A 22,758-nucleotide genomic window follows, 5' to 3' on the forward strand; every position below is an offset into this window, starting at 1 on the left:
GGTTTAATCACTGGTTTCAATGATATGCATGAAGCTGCTATTTTCAATCATTTTATTTAAAAAAAATTGAGTATGAATTAAATATTGGCATTTTATGTTATCTTAAATGGGCCAAGGGAGATTAGCAAATCCTTTTTGCAATAAAAATAGATGTCATACATCTTTTTCTTTTTCTGAGAAGTTGAGATTTCTTAAAGTGAGGCACACCTGTACCCATTCCTAATTTTCTCTTTTAAGGATAACAATCTTAGAACTAAAGGAAGTTTCTGTTGATTATTTTTGCTAATCTATAGGCAGTTGAAATAAAGCAAAGTCTTGATTTTATCTCTACTTTGAAAAGGCATTGGGGTAGAGATATTTACCTGCTTACAATTCCACCTTTGTCCAACAAAGACAGGTGTGGGGGTATGAACTATGCCTTCCTAGGTGGGTGACTAAAAAGCAAGGCTGTTTGCTAAGCAGTGTTTCTGAGAGATCCAGTTTTCATACTGCAAAGGTCTGACGCTTTAGAAAAATTACAAAATTATGAAAGAATGTCCTAATCCTCACATAGACCTCTGTGGACACAGACAAATTATTAATGATGTGTATGTACACACACACCAAGCTTGGATAGGCAGGTTTATTGCCAAAGTTGTGTTCATTAAAACTTTGAAGTTGAAATTTATGTCCTATGACTTGTACCCTCTAAATTTAGGTGATTTTCTGCTCTGCTTTTAAGATCTGATATAATTGGTCAGAGTCAGATGTTAAGCAATTATTCTTTTGAAGTCTCTCACCAGTGTTCACATTTAAAAAGAGAACAGCAAGGAGAACAATAAGACATTTTTAAACCAAAGTCATGGTTTAACCCATTTGTCTCCAAAGACACCGTTAAACCCAGTTGTAAGACAGACCACCTATCTGCAATGAAGCTTCTCAAGTGTTTGAATTGTAGATGGGCAGAGCCCCTAGCCAGGATCCCACTGTTGCAAGTAAGAATGAGATGCACCAAGAATGAGATCTGATATTGGTTCCTGTAAGCCCCACCCCCTTTTCCATCTTTGTTTGAGTCTCTGCAGATTTCCCCAGTGATTCCCATGAGGCAAGAATGGAATAGACCTCCCAGGAAGTGTTCTATAGTACTGGGAGAGCTAGGTGTCTGCCTGGCCCTCTCTTTTCTCCAATGGAGAAACAATAGGCCCCGAGGGACCCTCTGGGTACAGTGCAGTGCCACCTGGGTGAGGGGCGATGCAGTCAGAATGCAGCCCCTTCTCTTTCCTTTGAATGTGGTCCTTCTCGGTCTCTGTGGTCCCCAGTGGTGCTTTAGCCTCATCCTCCTGCTCTGGGTCTTTTTGTGAGGGGAACTGATATTGGGAATGATCTCTGTTGCCATCTTAATGGCATTATTCCTGAAGCCATTTTCCCCCAGAGAGAATTTATATGGCTTTTGCCAGTTTTCGGGGGATACGGCCTGCTTGAGATCTCTTTCTCTCTTGAACTATTTTTTTTTTTATTCTGGATTTCAAATCCAGTGAATATAATTTGTTGTTGAAATTTTTAGGAGAATTTTTTTTTTTCTTTGTCTAACCATTTAGCTAGTATCAAGGTTGATGCCAAGTACATTTTCCTTTAGTCCCTCTCTGCAAGAAGATTTGTTTCTCCTTTATTCTCACACTAATGGGTTATTCCTTTGCTGCTTTCACTTTATTAGATTCCTCATATGGTCTAATCTTGGCATCGGTAATGGTCTTTCTTACAATATATAGTGTCTTAGAGCCGAAATTTGGTATTATTACTCAGAGTCACTTGGCACAGAGCCCTGTTTTTCTTCCCCCAAGTAACATGCATGATGTCCTGTAGAACAGGACCCACTTTGGAAAATTCTGGAATACATGTTCCTATGGCCACAGTTTTAAAACCTGACATAGCCCTGCTGTTTAGTTTCATATTTTGGAAGCAGTAGGTGTATGAATGACAAAATGATGCTAAGAATACTTATCTCCAAAGAAACAAGCTATTTCTTTTTCCCTCTTTCAGAAATTTCCATTTTCTTTTTTTTTTTTTTTAAGAAAAAAGATTTTAAATATAATAATATTACTAAAACTGTACCAACATAGTATTATATCACAAAAGTTGTAGGAAATATTAAAAATATGCAAATAACAGAATTACTTCTATTATATTCTAAAATATTTTTTTCTGGCTCTATATTTTTTTCATCAGTTTATGTTGTTCATTATGTATATTCCACAAATGAGTGAGATCATGTGACATTTATCTTTCTCCAACTGGCTTATTTTGCTTGGTATAATGCTTTCCAGGTCCATTCATGCTGTTGCAAATAGTAAGAGTTCCTTCTTTTTTTACAGCAGCGTAGTATTGCAATGTGAAGATGTATCACTTATCTGCTGATGGTCACTTACTAGGCTGTTTTCAAGTCTTAGCTATTGTAAATTGTGCTGCTATGAAACATAATGGTATATTTCTGATTGGTATTTCTGATTTCTTGGGATATATTCCTAGAAATGGGATTACTGGGTCAAATGGGAGTTACACTTTTTACTTTTTGAGGAAACTCCCTATTGTTCTCCACAGTGGCTGCACCAGTCTGCATTCCTACCAGCAATGCATGAGAGTTCCTTTTCCTCCACATCCTCACCAGCACTTGTATCTGTTAATTTGTTGATGATAGCATTCTGACAGGTGTGAGATGATACCTCATTGTTGTTTTGATTTGCATCTCTTGGATGAATGACTAAGCATGTTTTCATATGTCTTTAGGCCTTCTTTATGTCCTATTTTGAAAAGTGTCTATTTAGATCCTTTTTCAAAAATTGGATTGTTTATCTTCCTTTTGTTAAGTTGTATGAGTTCCCTATAAATTTTGGAGATTAAACCCTTATCAGAGATAACAATGGCAAATATGTTCTCCCATGCAGTGGGCTTTCTTGTTGTCTTGTTGATGATTTCATTTAATATGCAGAATTTATTTTGATGTAGTCCCATTTGTTTATTTCCCCTTAGTTTCCAGTACTCTGGGAGCTGAATCAGTAAAGATATTGCTATGACATGTGTCTGATATTTTGCTGCCTATGGATTCTTCTAAGATTTGTATGGTTTCCCATCTCACATTTAAGTCCTTTAGCCATTTTGAGTTTGTTTTTATGTATGGTATAAGTTAGTGGTCTAGTTTCATTTTTTTTGCATGTTTCCGTCCAATTCTCCCATTTATTGAAGAGACTGTCTTGACTCCATTGTATGTCCTTGCCTCCTTTGTCAAAATATATATATATTTTACAGTGTAAAATTTTTATATTTAGAATTAGGCAGCTGGACTCAGTTTAGATGATTCCAATTTTGTTGGCAACATTCAAAGCATCATAGTCAGGAGCCAGTTGAACATATGCCTTCTTCTCACCATCAGGCCTGATCAGGGTGTTGACCTTGGCCACATCAATGTCATAGAGCTTCTTCACAGCCTGTTTGATCTGGTGCTTGTTGACCTTGACATCCACAATGAACACAAGTGTATTATTGTCTTCTATCTTCTTCGTGGCTGACTCGGTAGTCAGAGGGAACTTGATGATGGCAGAGCGGTCAAGCTTGTTTCTCCTGGGTGCGCTCTTCCGAGGATATTTAGGCTGCCCCGGGGCCTTAGTGTCTTTGGCTGTCAGAAGGTGGGTGACATGCGGATCTTCTTTTTTGTGTGGCTGTGGATGACTTTCAACACTTCTTTCTTTGCCTTCAAAGCCTTTGCTTTGGCTTCAGCTTTGGGAGGGGCAGGGACTTCCTTCTTCGCTTTCGGCGCCATCTTTGTTAAAAAAAAAAAAAAAAAAAAAAAAAAAAAAGCCCTTTGTCAAATATTAATTGAGCATAATGGTTGGGTCAATTTTTGGTTCTTTGTTTTGTTCTATTGGTTTATATGTCCAGGCAGTTTTGAGAACAGTGGCTTTGTAGAATAGCTTGATATATGGTATTATGATCCCTCCAACTTTGTTCTTCTTTCTCAGGATTGCTGCAACTATTTGGGGTCTTTTTCTATTCCATATGAATTTTTTGAGAGTTTGTTCTAGGTCTGTAAAATACGCCATTGTTATCTTAATGGGGATTGCATTGAATCTGTAGTTTGCTTTGGGTAATATGGACATTTTAATGATCTTGATTCTACCAACCTATGAACACGGTATATTCTTCTTCTTCTTCTTCTTCTTCTCCTTCTTCTTCTTCTTCTTCTTCTTCTTCTTCTTCTTCTTCTTCTTCTTCTTCTTCTTCTTTTTTTTTTTTTTGTCATTCTCTATCTCTTTTTTTCAACATTCAAGTACAGGTCTTTTACCTCCTTAGTTAAGTTTATACCTAGGTATCTTAATTTTTTTTGGTGCAATAATAAAGGAAATTTTTATTTTTTTAGTTTCTCTTCCTGTAAGTTCATTATTGTATAAAAAAGCCATTGATTTCTGGGTGTTAGTTTTGTATCCTGCTACATTGCCAAATTCATTTATTAAGTCTAGTAGTTTTTTGATGGAGTCCTTAGGGTTTTCTATGTATAATATCATGTCATCTGTGATAATGACAGTTTTACTTTTTCTTTTTCCAATTTGAATGCTTTTTATTTCTTCTTCTTGTCTGATTTCCATGGCTAGCACTTCCAATACTATGTTAAACAGGAGTGGTGAAAATGGGTGTCCAATGTCTTGTTTCTGTTCTTAAGGGAAATGGTTTTAGTTGTTGCCCATTGAGTATAATGTTGGCTGTAGGTTTGTTATATATGGCTTTTATCATGCTGAGAGTTTTTAATAAAAAATGGGTGTTGGATTTTGTTGAGTGCTTTCTCAGATCTATTGATATAATCATGTGATTTTTATCTTTCAATTTATTTATGTGATGTATCACATTTATTGATTTGCAAATATTGTACAACCTTCCATCCCTGGAATAAATCCCACTTGATCATGGTGTGTGATATTTTTAATGTATTGCTGAATGCAATTTGCTAATATTTTATTAAGGCTTTTAGCATCTATGTTCATCAGATATATTGGCCTGTAATTCTCTTTCTTTTTAATGTCTTTATCTGGTTTTGGAATTAGGATAATGCTGGCCTCATAAAAATAATTTGGAATTTTTCCTTTCTCTTGGATTGTCTGAATAGTTTGAGGAGTATAGGTGTTAGTCAGTTCTTCTCTGAATGTTTGACAAGATTTCCCTGTGAAGTGTCTGGACCTAGGCTTTTATTTGGTGGGAGTATTTTTTTTTTTTTTTTTTTTTTGTATTACTGCTTTTATTTCATCAGTTGTTATTGGCCTGTTCAGGTTTTCTGATTCCTTCTGATTCAGTTTTGGGAGATTATATTTTTCTAGGAATTTGTCTATTTCATCCACATTGTCCAACTTATTGGCATATAGTTGTTCATAGTATTTTCTTACAATGCTTTGTATTTCTATGGTGTCAGTGGTTACTTCTCTACGTTCTTTTCTGATTGTATTTATTTGTGTCTTCTCCCTTTGTTTCTTGATGAGTCTGGCTAATGGTTTATCAATTTTGTTTATCCTTTTAAAGAACCAGCTCTTGGTTTCATTGATTTTTTTGTATTGCTTTTTAAGTATCTATGTTATTTATTTCTGCTCTAATATTTATTATTTCCTTTCTTCTACTTACTCTGGGCTATTCTTATTGTTTTCTTTCTAGTTCTTTAAGTTGTATTATTAAGTAGTTTATTGCTAATTTTTCTTCTTCTTCTTCTTCTTCTTCTTCTTCTTCTTCTTCTTCTTCTTTTTTTTTTTTGAAGTATGCATGTAGTGCTATGAATTTCCCTCTCAGGACTGCTTTTCCTGTGCCCCAGGGATTTTTGGTTGTTATGTGTTCATTTTAATTTGTTTCCAGGAATTTTTTTTTTTTTATCTCTTTCTTCATCTTGTTGTTAAACCATTCATTGTTTAATAACACACTATTTAGCTTCCATGTGTTTGAATATTTTTGGGTGTTTTTACTGTAGTTGATTTCTAATTTAATTCCACTGTGATTTGAGAGGATGCTTAACATGATTTTAATCTTCTTGAACTTGTAGAGGCTTCTTTTCTGTCCTAATATGTGGTCTATCTTTGTGAATGATCCATGTGCATTGAGAAGAATGTATATTTTGCTACATTGGAGTGATATGTTCTATAAATGTCAATTAAATCCATCTGATCCAGTGTGCCCTTTAGAGACTCTGTTTCCTAATTAAGTTTTTGTCTGGAAGATTTGTTCAGTGTCATCTAAGGGGTGTTAAAATCCCCTACTATGACCGTATTGTTGTCGATCTCTCCATTAAAGTCCTCTAGAAGCTTTTTAAAAATATATATAGCTAGGTATTCCTGTATTGGGTGTGTATATGTTTGCCAGGGTTATATCCTTTTGTTGGATCGATTCCTTTAATGTTATGTAGTGGTATTTGTTGTTTCATGTGAAACATATTCATTTTAAAGTCTATTTTGTTGGATTTGAGAATTGCTACTCCAGCTTTATTTTTCTTTTCCATTCACATGTAAAATATTTTTCTATCCCTTCACTCTCATCTTCTGTGTGTCTTTTGTTTTGAGGTGGGTCTCTGGTAGACAATATATAGTTGGGTCATGTTTTTGTATCCATTCAGCTACTCTACACCTTTTGATTGGAGCATTTAATCCATTTACATTTAGGTTATTATGGATAGGTACTTATTTATTGCCATTTTAATTCAGTATTGTTAGGTTTCTCACTCTATTTCTTCTTCTCATTATAGCAGTCCCTTTAGCATTTCTTATAAAGAATTGGCGGTTATGTACTCCTTTAGTCTATTTTTAAATCTTGGAAGCTATTTATTTGACCTTCTATTTTGAATAATAGGCTTGCTGGATATGATAATCTGGCCTCAGATCCTTGCTTTCCATTACTTTGAGTACATTATGCCATTCCCTTCTGGACTGTAGAGTTTCTGATGAGAAAACAGATGTCAGCCTTATGGGGACTCCTTTGTAGGTAACAGTTTTCTTTTCTCTTGCTACCTTTAAGATTCTCTCTTTGTCTTTAATTTTGGCATTTTAATTATGAAGTGTCTGGGCATGGGCCTGTTTGGGTTCTTCTTGTTAAGGTTCTCTGAGCATCCTGAACTTGTGACTTTTTCCTTTACCAGGTTAGGGAAGTTATTTTGGCCCTTATTTCTTCAAACACATTCTCTATTTCTTTCTTTTTGCCTCTTCTTGCACACCTGCTATTTTAACATTGTTATGCTTCATGTTGTCCCAAAACTTCCTTAAGCTGTCCTCCTGTTTTTAAATTGTCTTTTCTTTTTGGTTCTCTGATTGAATGATATTTTCAACTGTGTCTTTTAATTCACTGATTTTATCTTCAGCTTCCCCTAATCTGCGGTGTATTCCTTCCAATGTGTTCTTTATTGCGTTATGTCATTCTTTATCTCAAACTGTTATTTTTTCATAGTTACTATATATCTTTTTTTCATGATGCTGAACATTTTTATCTACTCTGAACTCTGTTTGAGATAAATTTCTTTATCACTTCTCATTTATCTCTTCTTCTGAAGAATTCTCTAGTTCTTTCATTTGGGGGTTATTTCTTTGTTTCCTCATTTTGGCTGTCTGTTTGGGTTTGTGTCTATGTATTAGGTAGATTCTCTAGTGCAGGGCAGTGTTAAAAGATGTTTCTGACTAGTTAGCTCCAGCAAAGACTCAAAGCCTCTAGAGACTGCCTCAGCCTACAGACTGATAGAATTCTGACATATAATAAATTGCTCCCAAGGCAATTGTCCTCAGATGTGGAGAGAGTGTTTTTCAATAGGGTGGGGCAGTTGCTTCTGCCTGGAGGTTGTTAATCTCTAAAATTTTAATCTCTTAAGTGGCCTCAGGGCAAGCTGTTTTCCAATAGGTGTGTCAACTGTCTTCCCCCCAGGCAAGGAAAATGTCAATATGGGAAAGATGTCCTCCACTTTGTGTGAGAGAATGACTCAGCCCAGAAAACTTGGGGTATCTGCCTTCTGAGCTCTATCCTCCAAGTCCCCAGTCCTGCTTTCTGCTCTCACAGCTCCAGTCCACTTCATCCTCCCTCTGCCAGAGCACAAGCTGGGTGGTTCCACAGAGAATTTTGTGCATTGACCCTTTAAGAGGGTGCCTGAATTTTCAGTTTCACTCCCTGGAAGTGAAAAGCACCCTGCTGCTTTTCACAGCTAGATGTTATGTGAGTCCCCTTCTCAGTTGTGGTGCTCTCTGCTGGGGGGCACAGCTTGGGGATTAGATCCTAGAGTTCTCAGTGGCAACCCCCGACAGATGAGATATCTCTCTGGCACTTCAGTTGCTGTCTGTGGGCACCTGGCTAGTTCTTTCATGCCTCTGCCCCTCTACCAGTCTCTTTGTGGTCTCCATTTTTGGTTCTTGAGTATCAGGATTCTCTCCTGTGAGTTTTCCATTGATTATTCAGGAAATTTTTCTGTTTTAGTTTGAATTCCAGTTTGTTCCTGGGAGCATGTCTGTGCAGCATCCACTTACTTTGCTGCCATTTTTAATCTTCAGAAACTTCCATTTTCTTTATTAACTCTAGACCAACAGACAAAAGAGCCCTCTATTTAATATGCTAAAGTGTGGAGTTTTACACTTAAACTTTGGCCAAGTTTTTCCTCTATCCTCAAATATTTTTTCTGATTATAAAAATAATTATACATGATATATATCCACTTTTATGTATCTGAGACCATACTGTTTGCATCTTTCTTATTTAATCTGAATAATTCATTCTTTGCCCATGGCTGAATCAAATTGCTAGTAGGAATACTTGTTTACCATCTGGGGAAGAGAAAAAATGATGAATAGAACAAGTCCCTACACACCTGGAACTTATTTTATTATTGAGAAATAAAAATTGCACAAATGATTCCAATAAAAGTACTATAACTGAAGTCAATACGAGAGCATGAGAAGGAGAAATGCATGAGGATTTGGGATAACTGCAGGGGCTCAATCTCCAGTGAGTGCGTGAATGGTTTCAAAATTAAGTGGAGGTAAGGCCTAAATATCTAGCTACATTCAGGGATTCAGGGGCTAGCTTCTGTAAAGGTATGACTCTAGAAAAAAAGGAAGAAAACCCTCCCCCTCATACTTGAGAACTTTCCAACTGTACAGCAGTCAGCTGAACTTGAAATACCTTTTTAATTTCTAAAATTCCATTTAACATCAACTCATTCAGAAACACCTTTTAAAAACTGCCTGGTATTGAAAGGGGATCTTACTCAACAGTGCTTTGTACAGCAAGCAGTGTCTTCTAGAACAGGAGTTATTCCATTATAAATATGGAAACTCTGGTGTTTCCCACCCCACACAGGTGGTCTGGTGAGTTAGTGAGAATGAGAACCGGCTGTGAGGGCCACTCCGAAGTAGAACTGGAATCATTGTTTCTTTTCTATTTCCTGTTTTTCACTAGAAGTTTCTGATTAGCAACGGGGTTTAACTGAAAAATCTATTGGCATTTTTTTCTTAGCCCTGTTTTTCTAAGGACAATATGCTGTAAATGAAGCAAGTGAAAAACACACATATTTGGGAAAGACACTGGTCTGCTGGGAACACAAATTTTTGAATAGGGGACATTTCTGTAATCACACTTCCCCTCCCAGCCGGCATTTAGATCATTTAGTTGGCTTTGGCCTCTAAAGTCATGTGTTGGGTGACAAGGCTTTCTTACCCTCTAAATACCATTAGACAGTCACTTCCAATCTGTTAGTGGAAGTCAGCTATCAGGCCTCTATCCCCTGCCATCCCTCCCCAAAATTCCTTAAATAGAATTGAAGGTTCTATGTTGAGATGGATCCAGTAGTCATAAAATTCTAGGGCCTAGCAGATTTCAGAAGTAGCAGGTGTGTGTCTAGAGGCTCCTCCTTGTAGGCCTGATCATTAGTCACTTACCTGTCCCATCCTGATAGGAGTGAGACTCACACACGCATTTTTCAACACCAAAACATACAGTCTTTGAATTCTAATTCATTTAACAAGAATAAACTGAGTGGCAGTTTAGGGCCAAGTGCTCTGCTGGTCTCAAGGGACACCAGAATGAACCAGAAGGATATAGTTTCTGTCCTCAGGGAACATACATTCTGGGAACATTATTATTTTCATAAATGTGAGACTGATGTTAAATAACTCCATAGATAACTTTCTCTTATTTTTCCACCAAGACGTGCTTGTGTTTTTTTTTTGTTGTTGTTGTTGTTTTTAAAATTTAATTTGTAATGGATGTGCCATGTCTTAGGGCCAACTCTGTCCAATTTCAGCATGATTCATAAGCACCTAAATATTTCTTCCCTGCACCTCTTAACAGATTGCTTTGAAGTAGTCTACTCTGCAGCCGAAAACATCTGACCAAAAGTAAACAGATTGTGCTTTCTTACATATGATGTTGACTTTTAAAAACACCAGTTTAATTACTTAATGAAATGACATGTGCTTTTTCTTACTATGTTGGTCTATCTCTTGGAGCCTGGTAAATTTTATCCAGGCTCTTATTCTCTGATGATATCCATGACAGATTCCAGCCAATGCCCCATCCTGGTAGGTGGGCTGGGGCAGATGTGCAAGCAGATCTAACTGTGGTGTGCGTGCGAGGCTCAAAAGGGCCAGTGGGTGGTTTCATTCACTGCCTGTGGGATGATGGCACTGAGGACATGTCAGACGAAGGATGATGTGATGCAGGCTTGGCTGTGCTTGCTTCCCGGACTTTCATCTGATTAACTTTAGTACCTCGCCTCTGTTGCGATTGCTCTGGGACACAGGAAAAAATCTGCCTGGGAAGAACCACACTCCTTTTGCTTGCTTTCTTGAGAGAAACAGCTGGGACACAGAATAAAAATGTATGCTTTGTTGAAATCTAAAATCTTTGCTTTGGCAGGGAGTGTTGGGGATGAGTTTAGCCTTTTATTTTAGAGAGGAGGAATCCAAGTTGCCCAAGAACCAAGAATTAGGGGTAGGCAAAGCTGGGACTGGGAGCCATGTCTTCTGACTCTCCCTGCAGTGCTCCACCGCCTCTCTCCATAAGTGGCCACTCCAGTTGTCACAGACTTGAAAAGAAGAATGGATGTATCTTTTTTTTTTTTTTTTTTTTTTTTTTTTAAATATACTTTTATTGATTTGAAAGAGAGAGAGAGAAGGGGATGGAGGGAAACATTGATGGGAGAGAACTATCAATCAGCATGCCCCTACTGGGGAGGCTGCAATCCAGGCCTGTGCCCTAACCAGGAATCAAACCAGTGACCTCTCGGTGCATGGGACAACACTCACCCAACTGAACCCACACTGGACAGGGCTTTTGTTTTTTTAAAATATATCAGTTGTTGTGGTTTTTTTTTATTTTTATGGATTTTGGAGAGAGAGAGAGAGATTGAGAGAGAGAGAGAGAGAGAGAGAGAGAGAGAGGGAGAGAGAGAGAGAGATTAGTGAGAGAAAAACATTGATCAGTTGCCTCCTGTACATGCCTGATCAGAGATTGAACTCACAACCTAGGTATGTGCCCTGACCCAGGAATTGGACCTGCTGCCTTTTGGTATACAGGGACAATGCTCCAACCAACTGAGCCACACTGGTCAGGGTTCTTCTGTTCTTAAACTATCTTCCCCCAACCTAACCAGGCATATGTTTGCTTTTATTTCAAATCTGAAGGAGAAACGTCTAGAACGTTCAGTACAATATGACTATTGGGAAAGATGGACTCCCTTATTGAGAGAAAGCTATGTCTTGGGGAGTGTCTCCCAGGCCTTAGGCCCTTAGAAAGGCCAGGCCTGTCTCTAGGCAAACTGCCTCCCGGAGTTATCTGGAAGCTTGGGCAGCAAGCACTTCACCCAAACTGCTGCTGAGAGACAAATTAAATATAATCTCTCCTGATAAGATTTCCAACCAGAGGGGTCTGGACAAAGGTCAAATAGGTCTCTAAGCTGAATCATGGATTCTTTGCAAGGCTATGTCTCATCATAAACTGTTATCAAAGCTCACATGATTTTCATGGAGTCCACTGTGGGTTTGCATGCATCATTTATAAATGTAACTTATTTTTAAAGTGCTCTATGCCCTCAGGATTTTTAATAAAGATGAGCTATCCCCCACCAGGTATAGAGCCAAAAAATAAAAGACATTGGTTGAGGCTCTATTTAAGAAATTCATAGTTGAAACTATGCAACTACTGGCACTGTGTACTTGTGAGATGATATTATCTGATGACAATTTATCATTGTCAGTGAGATACAGAGCTGTGTACGTATTTTTTTTTCTTTAATTCTGTGGCGATATGGAAACAATTATGTTGTCAAGGCCAGAAAAACTTTCTTTCTGCCAAACAATATAAGAAAACTCACAATGAAAAGTTTGGAAAAGAGTGCGACTAATCTCAAGGCTTTGATGACTTGATGGATTTGGTTACCTGTGAGCCCATCTGAACCTGGCATGGCGGTTATCCCTCCACCCCCACTCCCACCCCCTTCGCCTTCCAGATGTGCTCTGTGAAAAACCCAGGGAGGGGCAGTTGCTCAGTCTCTGGCCATTCCTCCTGGATCCTGCTCATGGGTTTCTGCTAATTACACAAACCAGGAACAGATGTGTTGAGGCCAAGCACCTCATATTTATTCCAAAATGTGTTTTCTTTAAATGACAAATGTTTTTTCAGGCCAAAAAGAAAAAAAATATTATTATATAGTTTTCTCCTGCAACACACAGCAAAAACAGGGATGCATGTCTTCAAAAGAGGCCGTTCACCCTGTTGTTTGAACAAGGAGCTAAGCCAATGGTCTCAGAGTGAAAAGCCCTTTGTAACTGTGTAAGAGCCTTGTTAAGGTTTATTTAAATATGGTATTCTATAAATCATGGAGTTTTTGTTTCCCAAGCGTTTAGAGGGTAATTTGTAGTTGGAATATTTTTACTCTATAAAATGGTTGATACGATTGATAAATTGCTCCCCCAAAGAAAGGAGCCAGGAGGAGCTTTCCTTAAAAAGGAAAACAGTGAAGTTGGAAAAATGGAGAACTCTCTCTCCCTTTTTTTCTTCTCTCTGAGGAGACACTTATATGGTTCCAAAAAGACTAATGGCATTTCACAGGAGCATGGATTTTCTCTTATTCAGGATATTGTAGATTGGGAACTGACAATTTGGAAGTTGAGATGATATGACTGGCCCTAGGATAAAACTTTTAAACTATTTATATTTATCCCAGCTGGTGTCGCTCAGTGGTTGAGCATCAACCCATGAACCAGGGGGTCATGGTTCGATTCCCAGTCAGGGCACATACCCAGGTTGCAGGCTTGATTCCCAATAGGGGGTGTGCAAGAGGCAGCTGATCAATGATTCTCACTCATCATTGATATTTCTATCTCTCCCTCTTGCTGAAATAAATTAAAAACATCTTAAAATATTTATATTAAAATATGTTTATATAATAAATATAATAAATATTACATGAATAGGAACTCCTGTTTATATAAACAATCTGAGTTATCCAAAATTAGAGTGTCAGCACCATTAGACTGGTCTAGTCTCAGGCCAGAATTCTTCACACACCAGAGGCTCCAGAAGAATCATTCCTTCTCTCTCTTCCATCCAGCCCATCTCTTTGGGATGTCTGGCCAACTCACATGTGTGCACCCATGAGTGTGATTGGAGGTAGGTGGATAGAGGAAGTGGTAGAGGGCTTAAGAATACCTGGAATGAGAGGAATAGGGATGGGAATCCACATGGGTCATGCCCTGGGCTAGTGTGGCTCTCTCAGCTGGTCCTAGGTCCCAGAAGGGGGGATAATTAAATTTTTTCTGAGGTTATCTAAAGACCTTCAGGATAGCTCTTTGAATAGGTGGAGATCTCTTGCAAGGGAAAGAAGAAACCTTTGTATAAGAAATACTGCTTGTGACTTTAATCTTTGTGGAAGCCCTTAAACCTCAATTGTGCTAAGCCAGAAAAGGCATTTTTTTAAAAAGGTGAATGGTTCAGATGAACACAGTTTGGTTAGTGTGACCAGTGATCGATATAATTAAGTATTCATGAAGAAAAAGCTTAATTATATTCAGGCATTCAGTTTTCTTTAAATCTTGTTCTAATTTTCTATTGATTTCATTACTACAGTAGTTTATAATAGAAATAAATATCTATAGTTAGTTATAGCAGTATATAATTGTATTTTAGATAATAAAAGGCCTATTTTTTCACTAATTAAATAATTAGTGAAAAAATAGGCCTTTTCACTTACTCATCAAACACATCATTTGAAGCTTGGATCCCTCTGCCCCATTTTCCTTCCTTCCTTCTTTTTCTCTCCTTTCCTTCCTTCCTTTCTTCTTTCCTTCCCTCCCTCCCTCCCTCCTTCCCTCCCTCCCTCCCTTCCTCCTTCCTTTCCCTCCTTCCCTCCTTCCTTCCTTCCTTCCCTCCCTCCTTCCTTCCTTCCTTCCTTCCTTCCTTCCTTCCTTCCTTCCTTCCTTCCTTCCTTCCTTCCTTCCTTCCTTCCTTCCATAATAAAGGTATGCTCTTATTGAGCACTATCTGTCAGGTGCTGCTGTACTGGCATTTACTTATTTCATTGAATGCTCACTGCCTCCCTTGAATCCCCATTTTATAGCCAAGAAACCTAAGACTCAGAGGGATTATCTCAAGAATACCCAGTTCTGTCTTCTGATTTCAAAGCCCTAACCTTTAAGACAAAGCTTCCTTTCATTGAGTAATTACCACATGCCAGGTACTGAGTTAGGTTCTTGGGTCTTGGGTTGGCACAGATGTGTGTAAGTCATATAACCTGCTCACAAGGAGCTCACAGTCTACTGGAAGTGGTGCTGGGAACTGGCACATAAATAATTGAAGTTGACAGTTATGAAGCAGTGAGGTGTGGAGTGTCATGGGGACTATTAAGAAGTATCTGGATCCCATCTCTGGAGGGTGGAAGGGGGCAGGGCTCAGAAGGGCTTCCTGGAAGACCTGTCCATGTACTGATCCTTCAAGGATCAATCATAGTGAAGAAGGTGAGGAGTAAGAGGATGGGCATCCCAGCAAAAGGGACAATAGGAGGAAAGTTATAGAAGTAAAGAATGACTTGGCCAGGAACACAAGTCATTTGGAGTGGTTAAATCTGTGGGATTTGGGGATTAATTTGTTGTGGAGTATTGCAGAGAGAAATATCAGATTTCTGACTTGGGTCCTAGGATGGATTCTCACATCTGCTTCTTCATTCAATTGGTTGTATCTGCATTTATGCAAGAAAAAGATAGAAAAGGGCAAGTAAATTAACTCCTAAATATCTTTGTGAAAATAGTTTTGACCTTGTTGGTACCCTAGAAGTTCTCTAGACCATACTTTGAAAATCTTATGTTTGCCGAAACTGGTTGCACTCAGTGGATAGAGCTTCAATTTGCGACAGAAAGGTCCCAGGTTTGATTCTGGTCAAAGGCATGTAGATTGGTTGCGGGCACATCCCTGGTGTGGGGTGTGCAGGAGGCAGCTGGTTGTTGTCTCTCTCATCGATGTTTCTAGCTCTCTATCTCTCTCCTCTCCCTTCCTCTCTGTAGAAAATCAATAAAATATATTTTTTTTTAAAAGGAAAAAAAGAAAATCTTTATGTTCAATGCATGACATTGAGCAATCTTTCAACCTTGATGGGACTCAGTTTTCTAATCTGTAATTTGGGGGCTGTTAGTAGTAATGGCCTCATAAGTTTGTAAGGATTTCATGAGTCAATATATGTAAAACCCTTGAACTAGTGCCTGTTACATGGTAGAGGCTCAGTAAATATCATTTCTTGTTGTGATTCTGAGTGGCAGTAAAATTCTTCCAAGAAATACCAAAAACTCATTTAAGCTTGATTCTCATGATTTTCTCTTCTTGTCCTCTCTTGTTCCAACTGCAAAAGTTGGCTTCAAATTCAAGTTCCAACTTAAAAATGCTGCTGTGAAATAATTGTAGGTTTTAGTGCTAGTCAGTTTGTGACAATGGTGGTGGCACTTTATGTCAGACTATCAGCTACTGACAGCTTAGCATGTCATAATTTCCCAGATTCTTTCTCTCTTCCTAATACCAGAAATCATCCCTTCACTGTGAGTGGAAGTTGGGGGGTAGATGAGATAAAGGAAAAATAAGTGATCTGACCAGCACCGGGTGCTGCCTGGGGCCACAAGATTTCAGTTTGGCTGCTTCCCCCTTTTCATATTTTTCAAATTGCAATCATGAAATGAATTGATATGTTTGAAGAGTGGAAGTCAGAGGCCATTACAAATAGTGGGGGATTTGTGTCAGCAATTTTTCTCCCTCTCTTTGATGGGGGCATAGGGATGAGTGAAATAATCAAACTTAACCTTGGCTTCCTAGTGAAATTACCTGAGAATTTTTTTTTTTTAATTTTCACCTGAGGATATATTTTTTAAATTGATTTTAGAGAAAGAGGAAGGTGGGGAGAGAGAAACATTAATCAGTTGCCTCCCAAACATGCCCCAATGGGATTGAACTTGCAACCTAGGTAAGTGTTAATTGGTGATGAAATCTGCAATATCTTGGTTCATAGGACAATGCTCCAACCAAGTGAGCCACCTGGCCAGGGCCTCCTCAAAAAAATTTAAAACTACCGTTACCTGGATCATCCTACCCCTACAGATACTGATTTAATTGGCCTGGAGTGTGGAATTTTAAAATCCTCCCTGTGTCCAAGTTTTGCCAGGCTATAACTATAAAAGGTCATATGTTTTCCTTTTAAATTGTAAAATATAAACAATCTGCAAAAAAGTACCTAACACATAAAAAAAAAAGTCAGTTTAGTATATTGTAAAACGAACATCCATGTAACTGTGATCCAGTGAAAGGAACAGAATGTTGCCAAATTCCCAGAAGCTTCCCTTACCTTTACTCAGCCATGCCCTTTTTACAACTCTTTAGAGATGGCATTTACAACTCTTTAGAAATACCCTGGCATTTTATAATCATGTTGTTGCTTCGTCTTTTAATTTTACCATGAGTATGAAGAAAAGATTGGCACATTTTTGAACTTTATTTAAATGGTATCATACTTTTTTTTCCTGGCTTCTTTTGTTCAGCATTTGATTCATTCTTGTTTATGAATGTAGCTGTAGTTCTTGCTTTTAATTATTCTGTAATATTTCATTATATCAATATGGTACACCTGATGGATGTTTTGGTTGTTTCTGATTTGGGGCTATTACAACCAATGCTATGATAAATATTTTCATGTGTCCCCTGGTGCATGAAGGCAGACACAATCTGTCTAAGTGAGTTATTGAATGCATTCTCCCATCACAAGGAAGTGAGAGATGGAACTGCTGTTCTGGTAGACTCTTGGGGTAATAGGAGTTGGCATCTGGGACCCTGTTAAGATTCCTGCTCTGGGCTGGGATTCTGTAAGGTTGTATACTACATTTTATCAAGTGTCACTACTCAGTGAAAGCCTCTCTAATCACCTTTCTACAACTATAACCCTCCCTATTCCCCTTTCCTCTGTAGTATTTATTATTTTCTAACTCATTCAGATATATATAATCTTGTTTATTGTCCATTTCCTGACATCATTAGAATGCAAATTTCATGAGGAATTTTTATCTGAATGATCAGGTTGAATTACCATTGCTGTGGTTTCTTAATAAATATTGATTGATTGATTGATTGATTAAATATTAGTGGCAGAATAGGCATTGTTTAGGAGCTGGAGACCTGAGTTTTAATTTTTATCTTTACCTGTATTATGCTTTGTAACTCTGAAATATTCTGTTTCTACATTTCTATGTAATCATTAACAAATGGATATATAATACCTGTTTTGTATGTATCATTGAATTTTAGTGAGTGAGGCTCATGCAAGGAAGTAATCTATATAGATGTGAAGGGAGATTTCTATAATCTTCCTTGTTTATATATAGTATCCTGAGCAAATAGCTCCATTCCACTTTACTTTAAACCACTCCCAAGAAAAAGCTCTCCCTTTGAAAATAGGCTAGAGCTGACAGTTAATGCTTGTGTCTCCCTCTGAAGACTTTAGTGGATCCTTTGCATATCACTTAGGTTAGATCATTAGACTCACTATAAGCCATTGCAAAGCTGAAGAGTGAAATAATAACCCACCACAAGGGTCCAGGCCTTGAATGTGTCCAGAGTTCTTCTCTCTGGGTCATCTCCTTTCATTCCTGTAGGATGAAAGTCTGTAGGGAGTGTATGGCTTCATTTTAAGGTGAAGAAATGGAAGTTGAGAGAGATCTAGTCTCCCACCAAGGCAGGGGAGCTGATAAGACAAAGCCTTGGGGAGAACTCATGTCTGTCTGACTCCAAAACTAAACTCTCACCCACCTCAGGAAATTGAGAAATTTCATTTAAGAGCTGACAAGTAAATATGTATCATCACTCCTATAGACGATGTTTCTCACTGATGTGCTATTTGTTTTCAGACTGTCTATGACCAGTGGTTCATCACCCTATTTAACATTGTCTACACATCACTTCCTGTTTTAGCCATGGGGATTTTTGACCAGGTATGTGTGTTTTCCTCTATTTGCAAGTTATTTTTCTCTGTTGATGCCTTTTAGTTGCTTCTAACTTCTAAGTAGAAGATACAAGTCATAGAAAGAGTCTTAGGAGTGCAGTTGTTTTAATAGGTATTATATGGGTCATATAATACTGTCTTTAAAATTCCCCACTGCCCCAAGAAGTTTCTCTGATCAAAGTTTGGGTACTCTCCTCTTAGAGATTCATACCCTAGATTCATATTCCACCATCTCAGAGCTCTTAAGGCTCTGAGCATTTTCATGTGTCCTCTGGTGCATAAAGGCAGACAGAGTCTATCTAAGTAGAGTTGTTGAATGCATTCTCTCATCACAAGGTAGTGAGAGACTGAGCTGCTGTTCTGGTAGATATAGTGGTTCAAGTCACTATCTCAAAACCATACAGCCAATAAGTGATAGAGTTCAGTCTAACTCCAGGCAGCTCTTAAGGCTCTAAGATGTCCTGCAGGAAATAGTCTAACTTCTTCTTAATTAAGAATTTTCCAAACTCATTTGACTGTACTTTCAGCTACCTATTTTTCATATATCACTTATTAAAAATGCCTCAGAACTAGTGCCTTGTGGTTCACACACCAGGAAGTGAGGTATTAGCCTCTGAGAGTGTAGAGAACCATGAATGATAGATACAAATTCATGGAACCAGGTTGGAGTGCAGAGAGCTAGCATTTGTGGTGAGACTTCCTCGATCAGCACATTCCAGAACAGAATTACAGACAAGTAGAGAACTCTCCCAATGGGAGAGAGAGACACACACAGCCCCATAGCCAGGGGGAGAGAGGGTGCATCACAGTCTTTTGTTTAACTCAACATGCTTCAGAGGAGAGAAGAGAAGGAATCATTTATAAAAAATGGTGGCTCCTTGGTATACTCAGAGCCTTGGAAGGTATTTTCTGGAAGCGGGGACATGTCTGACTGCCTGTGGGGAAGTGAAAGGCTAGCCAGAAGAGTTTCCATGGCACAATGACAGTATATTATTAAAAAAATTTTTTTTGAAGTATTTTTTAAGGAGACCAGATTTTCTCCAGGCTGTTGTTAGACCCATTTGCTAAGCCTCACTTTCTGGCCCAAAGCCATCTATTGCAAAATATAAATCTTCACATTATGAGCTCACTCCACTCTCCCATTTTGTGGCTTTGTAGTCAGCTATAAGTTTCACTTTTCATATGTAAAAAGGGCAGTGTGTGAAGAGCACATTTTATGGAGCTGTACACAAAGTAATAAACTCCTAAAAACCTTAGATGTAGAGGATTTATGCACATTCATTTTCAAGTGCTCATGTGGACAAGTGTCTCTTTTCTTGGTACTTTGTATCTCCTTAGTATGTGGAATCCTATCTAATAAAAGAGTAATATGCAGATTGACTATCACTCCAACACACAAGATGGCTGTCCCCATGTGGTCAAAGATGGCTGCCCCCATGTGGACACAAGATGGCCACCACAAGATGGCCAGCAGGGGAGGGCAGTTGGGAAGGACCAGGCCTGCAAGGGAGGGCAATTGGGGGCAATCAAGTCAGCAGGGGAGGGCAGTTAGGGGTGACCAGGCCAGCAGAGGAGGGAAATTGGGGGCAAACAGGCTGGCAGGGGAGCAGCTAGGCATCAATCAGGCTGTCAGGGGAGTGGTTAGGGGGTGATCAGGCTGGCAGGCAGGAGTGGTTAGGGGCAATCAGGAAGGCAGGCAGGCAAGCAGTTGGGAGCCAGCAGTCGTGGATTGTGAGAGGGATGTCAGACTGTCTGTTTAGGCCCGATCCCACTGGGCAATTGGACATCCTTCGAGGGGTTCCAAATTGCAGAGGGTGCAGGCTGGGCTGAAAGACACCCCCCCCTCCTCCATATGTACAAATTTCATGCACTGGGCCTCTAGTAAAATAATAAAAGTAAGGCAGTTTCTGGGAAAAGATGATTATTGTGCAATTTGAAAAAATTATATAATAAGGCCTCTATTGTTTGTTCTTTTCCTTTTCTGCTTTGTCAACTTTGGTTCTTAAACTGATCCCAGGATCATAGAGTGCTATACTGAGAGGGTCTCATTGGTCACATACAAATCACTCATTTTATAAGGAGGAAAGCAAGGTTCGGAGGTTCAAGTCACTGCCCCAAAGCCATCAGCCAATAAGTTATAGGATTCAGCCTGACACCAGGTCACTTGGCCCTGAGCTTGCTACCAGTGTTATTATTATTATCGTTATTTAATTTATTATTATTTATAGAGGCATCCATATTTATTACGTAAGGTATGGCAGGAACTCTGCTGAATACATACCCATTTAATGATGACAGTAGTCCTGTGACAGAAGTGCATTTGTTAGCATGTCTGGAAATTAGGAAACTGAAGGTCAGACAGGTCTAAGACTATACAGCAACTAAGCTGTAGAGCCAGGGTTTGAACTCAGGATTGTTTGGTTTCAAAGTCTGTGCACTCAACCGCACAGTCACTGGACTGAGAAATCAAGCCCCCAACAACATCTCAAAACCAGACTTCCTAAAAAGAATATGTCAGTGTTCTTTCTGAGACCCCATTCACCAAGACTCAAGCCATCCCACAAGGGGAAAGAGAATCTGGTCTGCTCCCAGAGTTCATAACGGCATTCCTTTCTCTTTAGCTGCTTCTTCTCCATCAATGCCCCTCTGATGTCCTCTTTGGTCAGTCCTTGCCATCCTTTTTGGTTTGGGCATTTGGCTTTGGTGGTCACAGTGTGGTCATCAGCTTTGGAGCTGGTTGGAAATGCAGTCTCGGGCCCTCGACTTATTGAATCATAATTTGCTCCTAGGTGATTTACATGCACATTAAACTCAGGAGTCACTGTTTCTCCAGGATTCCCATTGGGGCCAAACACGATCCCCTCTATATTGTAGAAATCCTAACGATCACTGGAATCTTTCCTGGGCAGAACACTCAGCTCTTCCTGCCCACCTGGACTCCCACATGCAGTTTTCCCCTTTTCCTGTTCCCCAATTCTGTCTCAGCCACTCCTCTAAGCTGGGAACTCTGGTCAGCCAATTCCAACTCTGCAGCTCTCTGCTGCCATCACCTGGTTACTACCACTTACTGCCTTGGCAATGAACCCCGGGGTCCATTGACTGCACATGATGTACTAGGATCCTGGGGTCAGGAAAGAAAACTTAAAAGTGAAGCCAAACATCTGGGTGCGAGTCAGGTTTTGGTTCTGATAGAAGAGCTGTGTAACCTCTCATGAATCTCTCTTGGAAACTCAAGTTCCTCCTTTATATAATAGGGATCATTTTAGTATCCTCTGGGTTATTGTGGGAACAAAAACAAGATAATGAGTAGTGCATATGAGGGCATGCTTAGACATGCACTTGCTATTTCTGGAGATAGGGAATTTGGGGCCTCTGACTTCTCCTCAAATCTCCTCTGCTGAAATAACTCTCTGTTGACAGGATGTAAGTGACCGGAACAGCATGGACTTTCCCCAGCTCTACAAACCTGGACAGCTGAATCTACTTTTTAACAAGCGTAGATTTTTCATCTGCATGGCACATGGAATCTACACCTCCTTAGCCCTTTTCTTCATCCCTTATGGGGCCTTTTACAGAGATACTGGAGAAGATGGGCAGCACGTTGCCGACTACCAGTCTTTTGCAGTTACCATGGCCACGTCTTTGGTCATTGTGGTCAGCGTGCAGGTAAACTTGTTGGTGAAAACATCTTAAATCATGGCTTTAAAACTTTTAAAATTCTGTTTCACTGTTTACTGATTTTTGTCTACTTCTCAGAGGAAAAAAAAAAATCCTACAAGAACACTGGGGCTTCCTTTTTAACTACACACGTTGAGATGGATGCTAGCTGAACCTATTGTGGTAATCATTTCACAATAAATGTAAATAAAACCATCATACAGTATGCCTTAAACGTATGTAGCAAAATATGTTAATTATTTCTCACTAAAGCTGAAAAAAGAAAGAAATTTTAACGTAAATTAACACAAGTAGGAAATTAGCATAGGTGTCTATAACCTCCACATTAATAGAAACCACCCAATGAATCACTTCTTGGGATTGAGCGTGGTTAGTAAAGACATATGATTATACTACTACATCCTTCTGGTGTTTGAAGAAGAACATTTTTGCGCTTATAACAGAAAGAAAATTTTTTTTCATAATTTCTAAAAGACTTAATAATTTCCAAGTTTTAAAGTGAAATCTAAAGTTTATCTGGCAATACCTTTCCTTGGAACTATTCAAGAGATTCAGTGTTGTATCTGTGGCACCTCTGAATCTGACAG

At 38.8% G+C, this 22,758-nt stretch overlaps 1 protein-coding gene and 1 pseudogene across 8 annotated transcripts in view; one reads left to right on the forward strand and one right to left on the reverse strand.

Annotated features, from left to right (window-relative positions):
• ATP8B4 (ATPase phospholipid transporting 8B4 (putative)) overlaps positions 1-22,758 on the forward strand; it is a 246,461-nt gene that overhangs the window by 207,752 nt on the left and 15,951 nt on the right. For all 7 annotated transcript variants that reach the window (XM_084898218.1, XM_084898216.1, XM_084898217.1 and 4 more), the window contains 2 exons: positions 18,399-18,482; positions 21,914-22,159. In XM_084898218.1, coding sequence (XP_084754344.1) covers positions 18,399-18,482; positions 21,914-22,159 — 330 coding nt within the window. The remainder of the gene's footprint in view (positions 1-18,398; positions 18,483-21,913; positions 22,160-22,758) is intronic.
• Positions 3,268-3,813, reverse strand: LOC311611578 (large ribosomal subunit protein uL23-like; annotated as a pseudogene). Its single transcript has one exon. The product of its transcript is annotated as a large ribosomal subunit protein uL23-like (transcript).

The sequence above is a fragment of the Pipistrellus hanaki genome, assembly GCF_964339955.1.
Source record: "Pipistrellus hanaki genome assembly, chromosome: 1".
NCBI classification, from domain to species: Eukaryota; Metazoa; Chordata; class Mammalia; order Chiroptera; family Vespertilionidae; genus Pipistrellus; species Pipistrellus hanaki.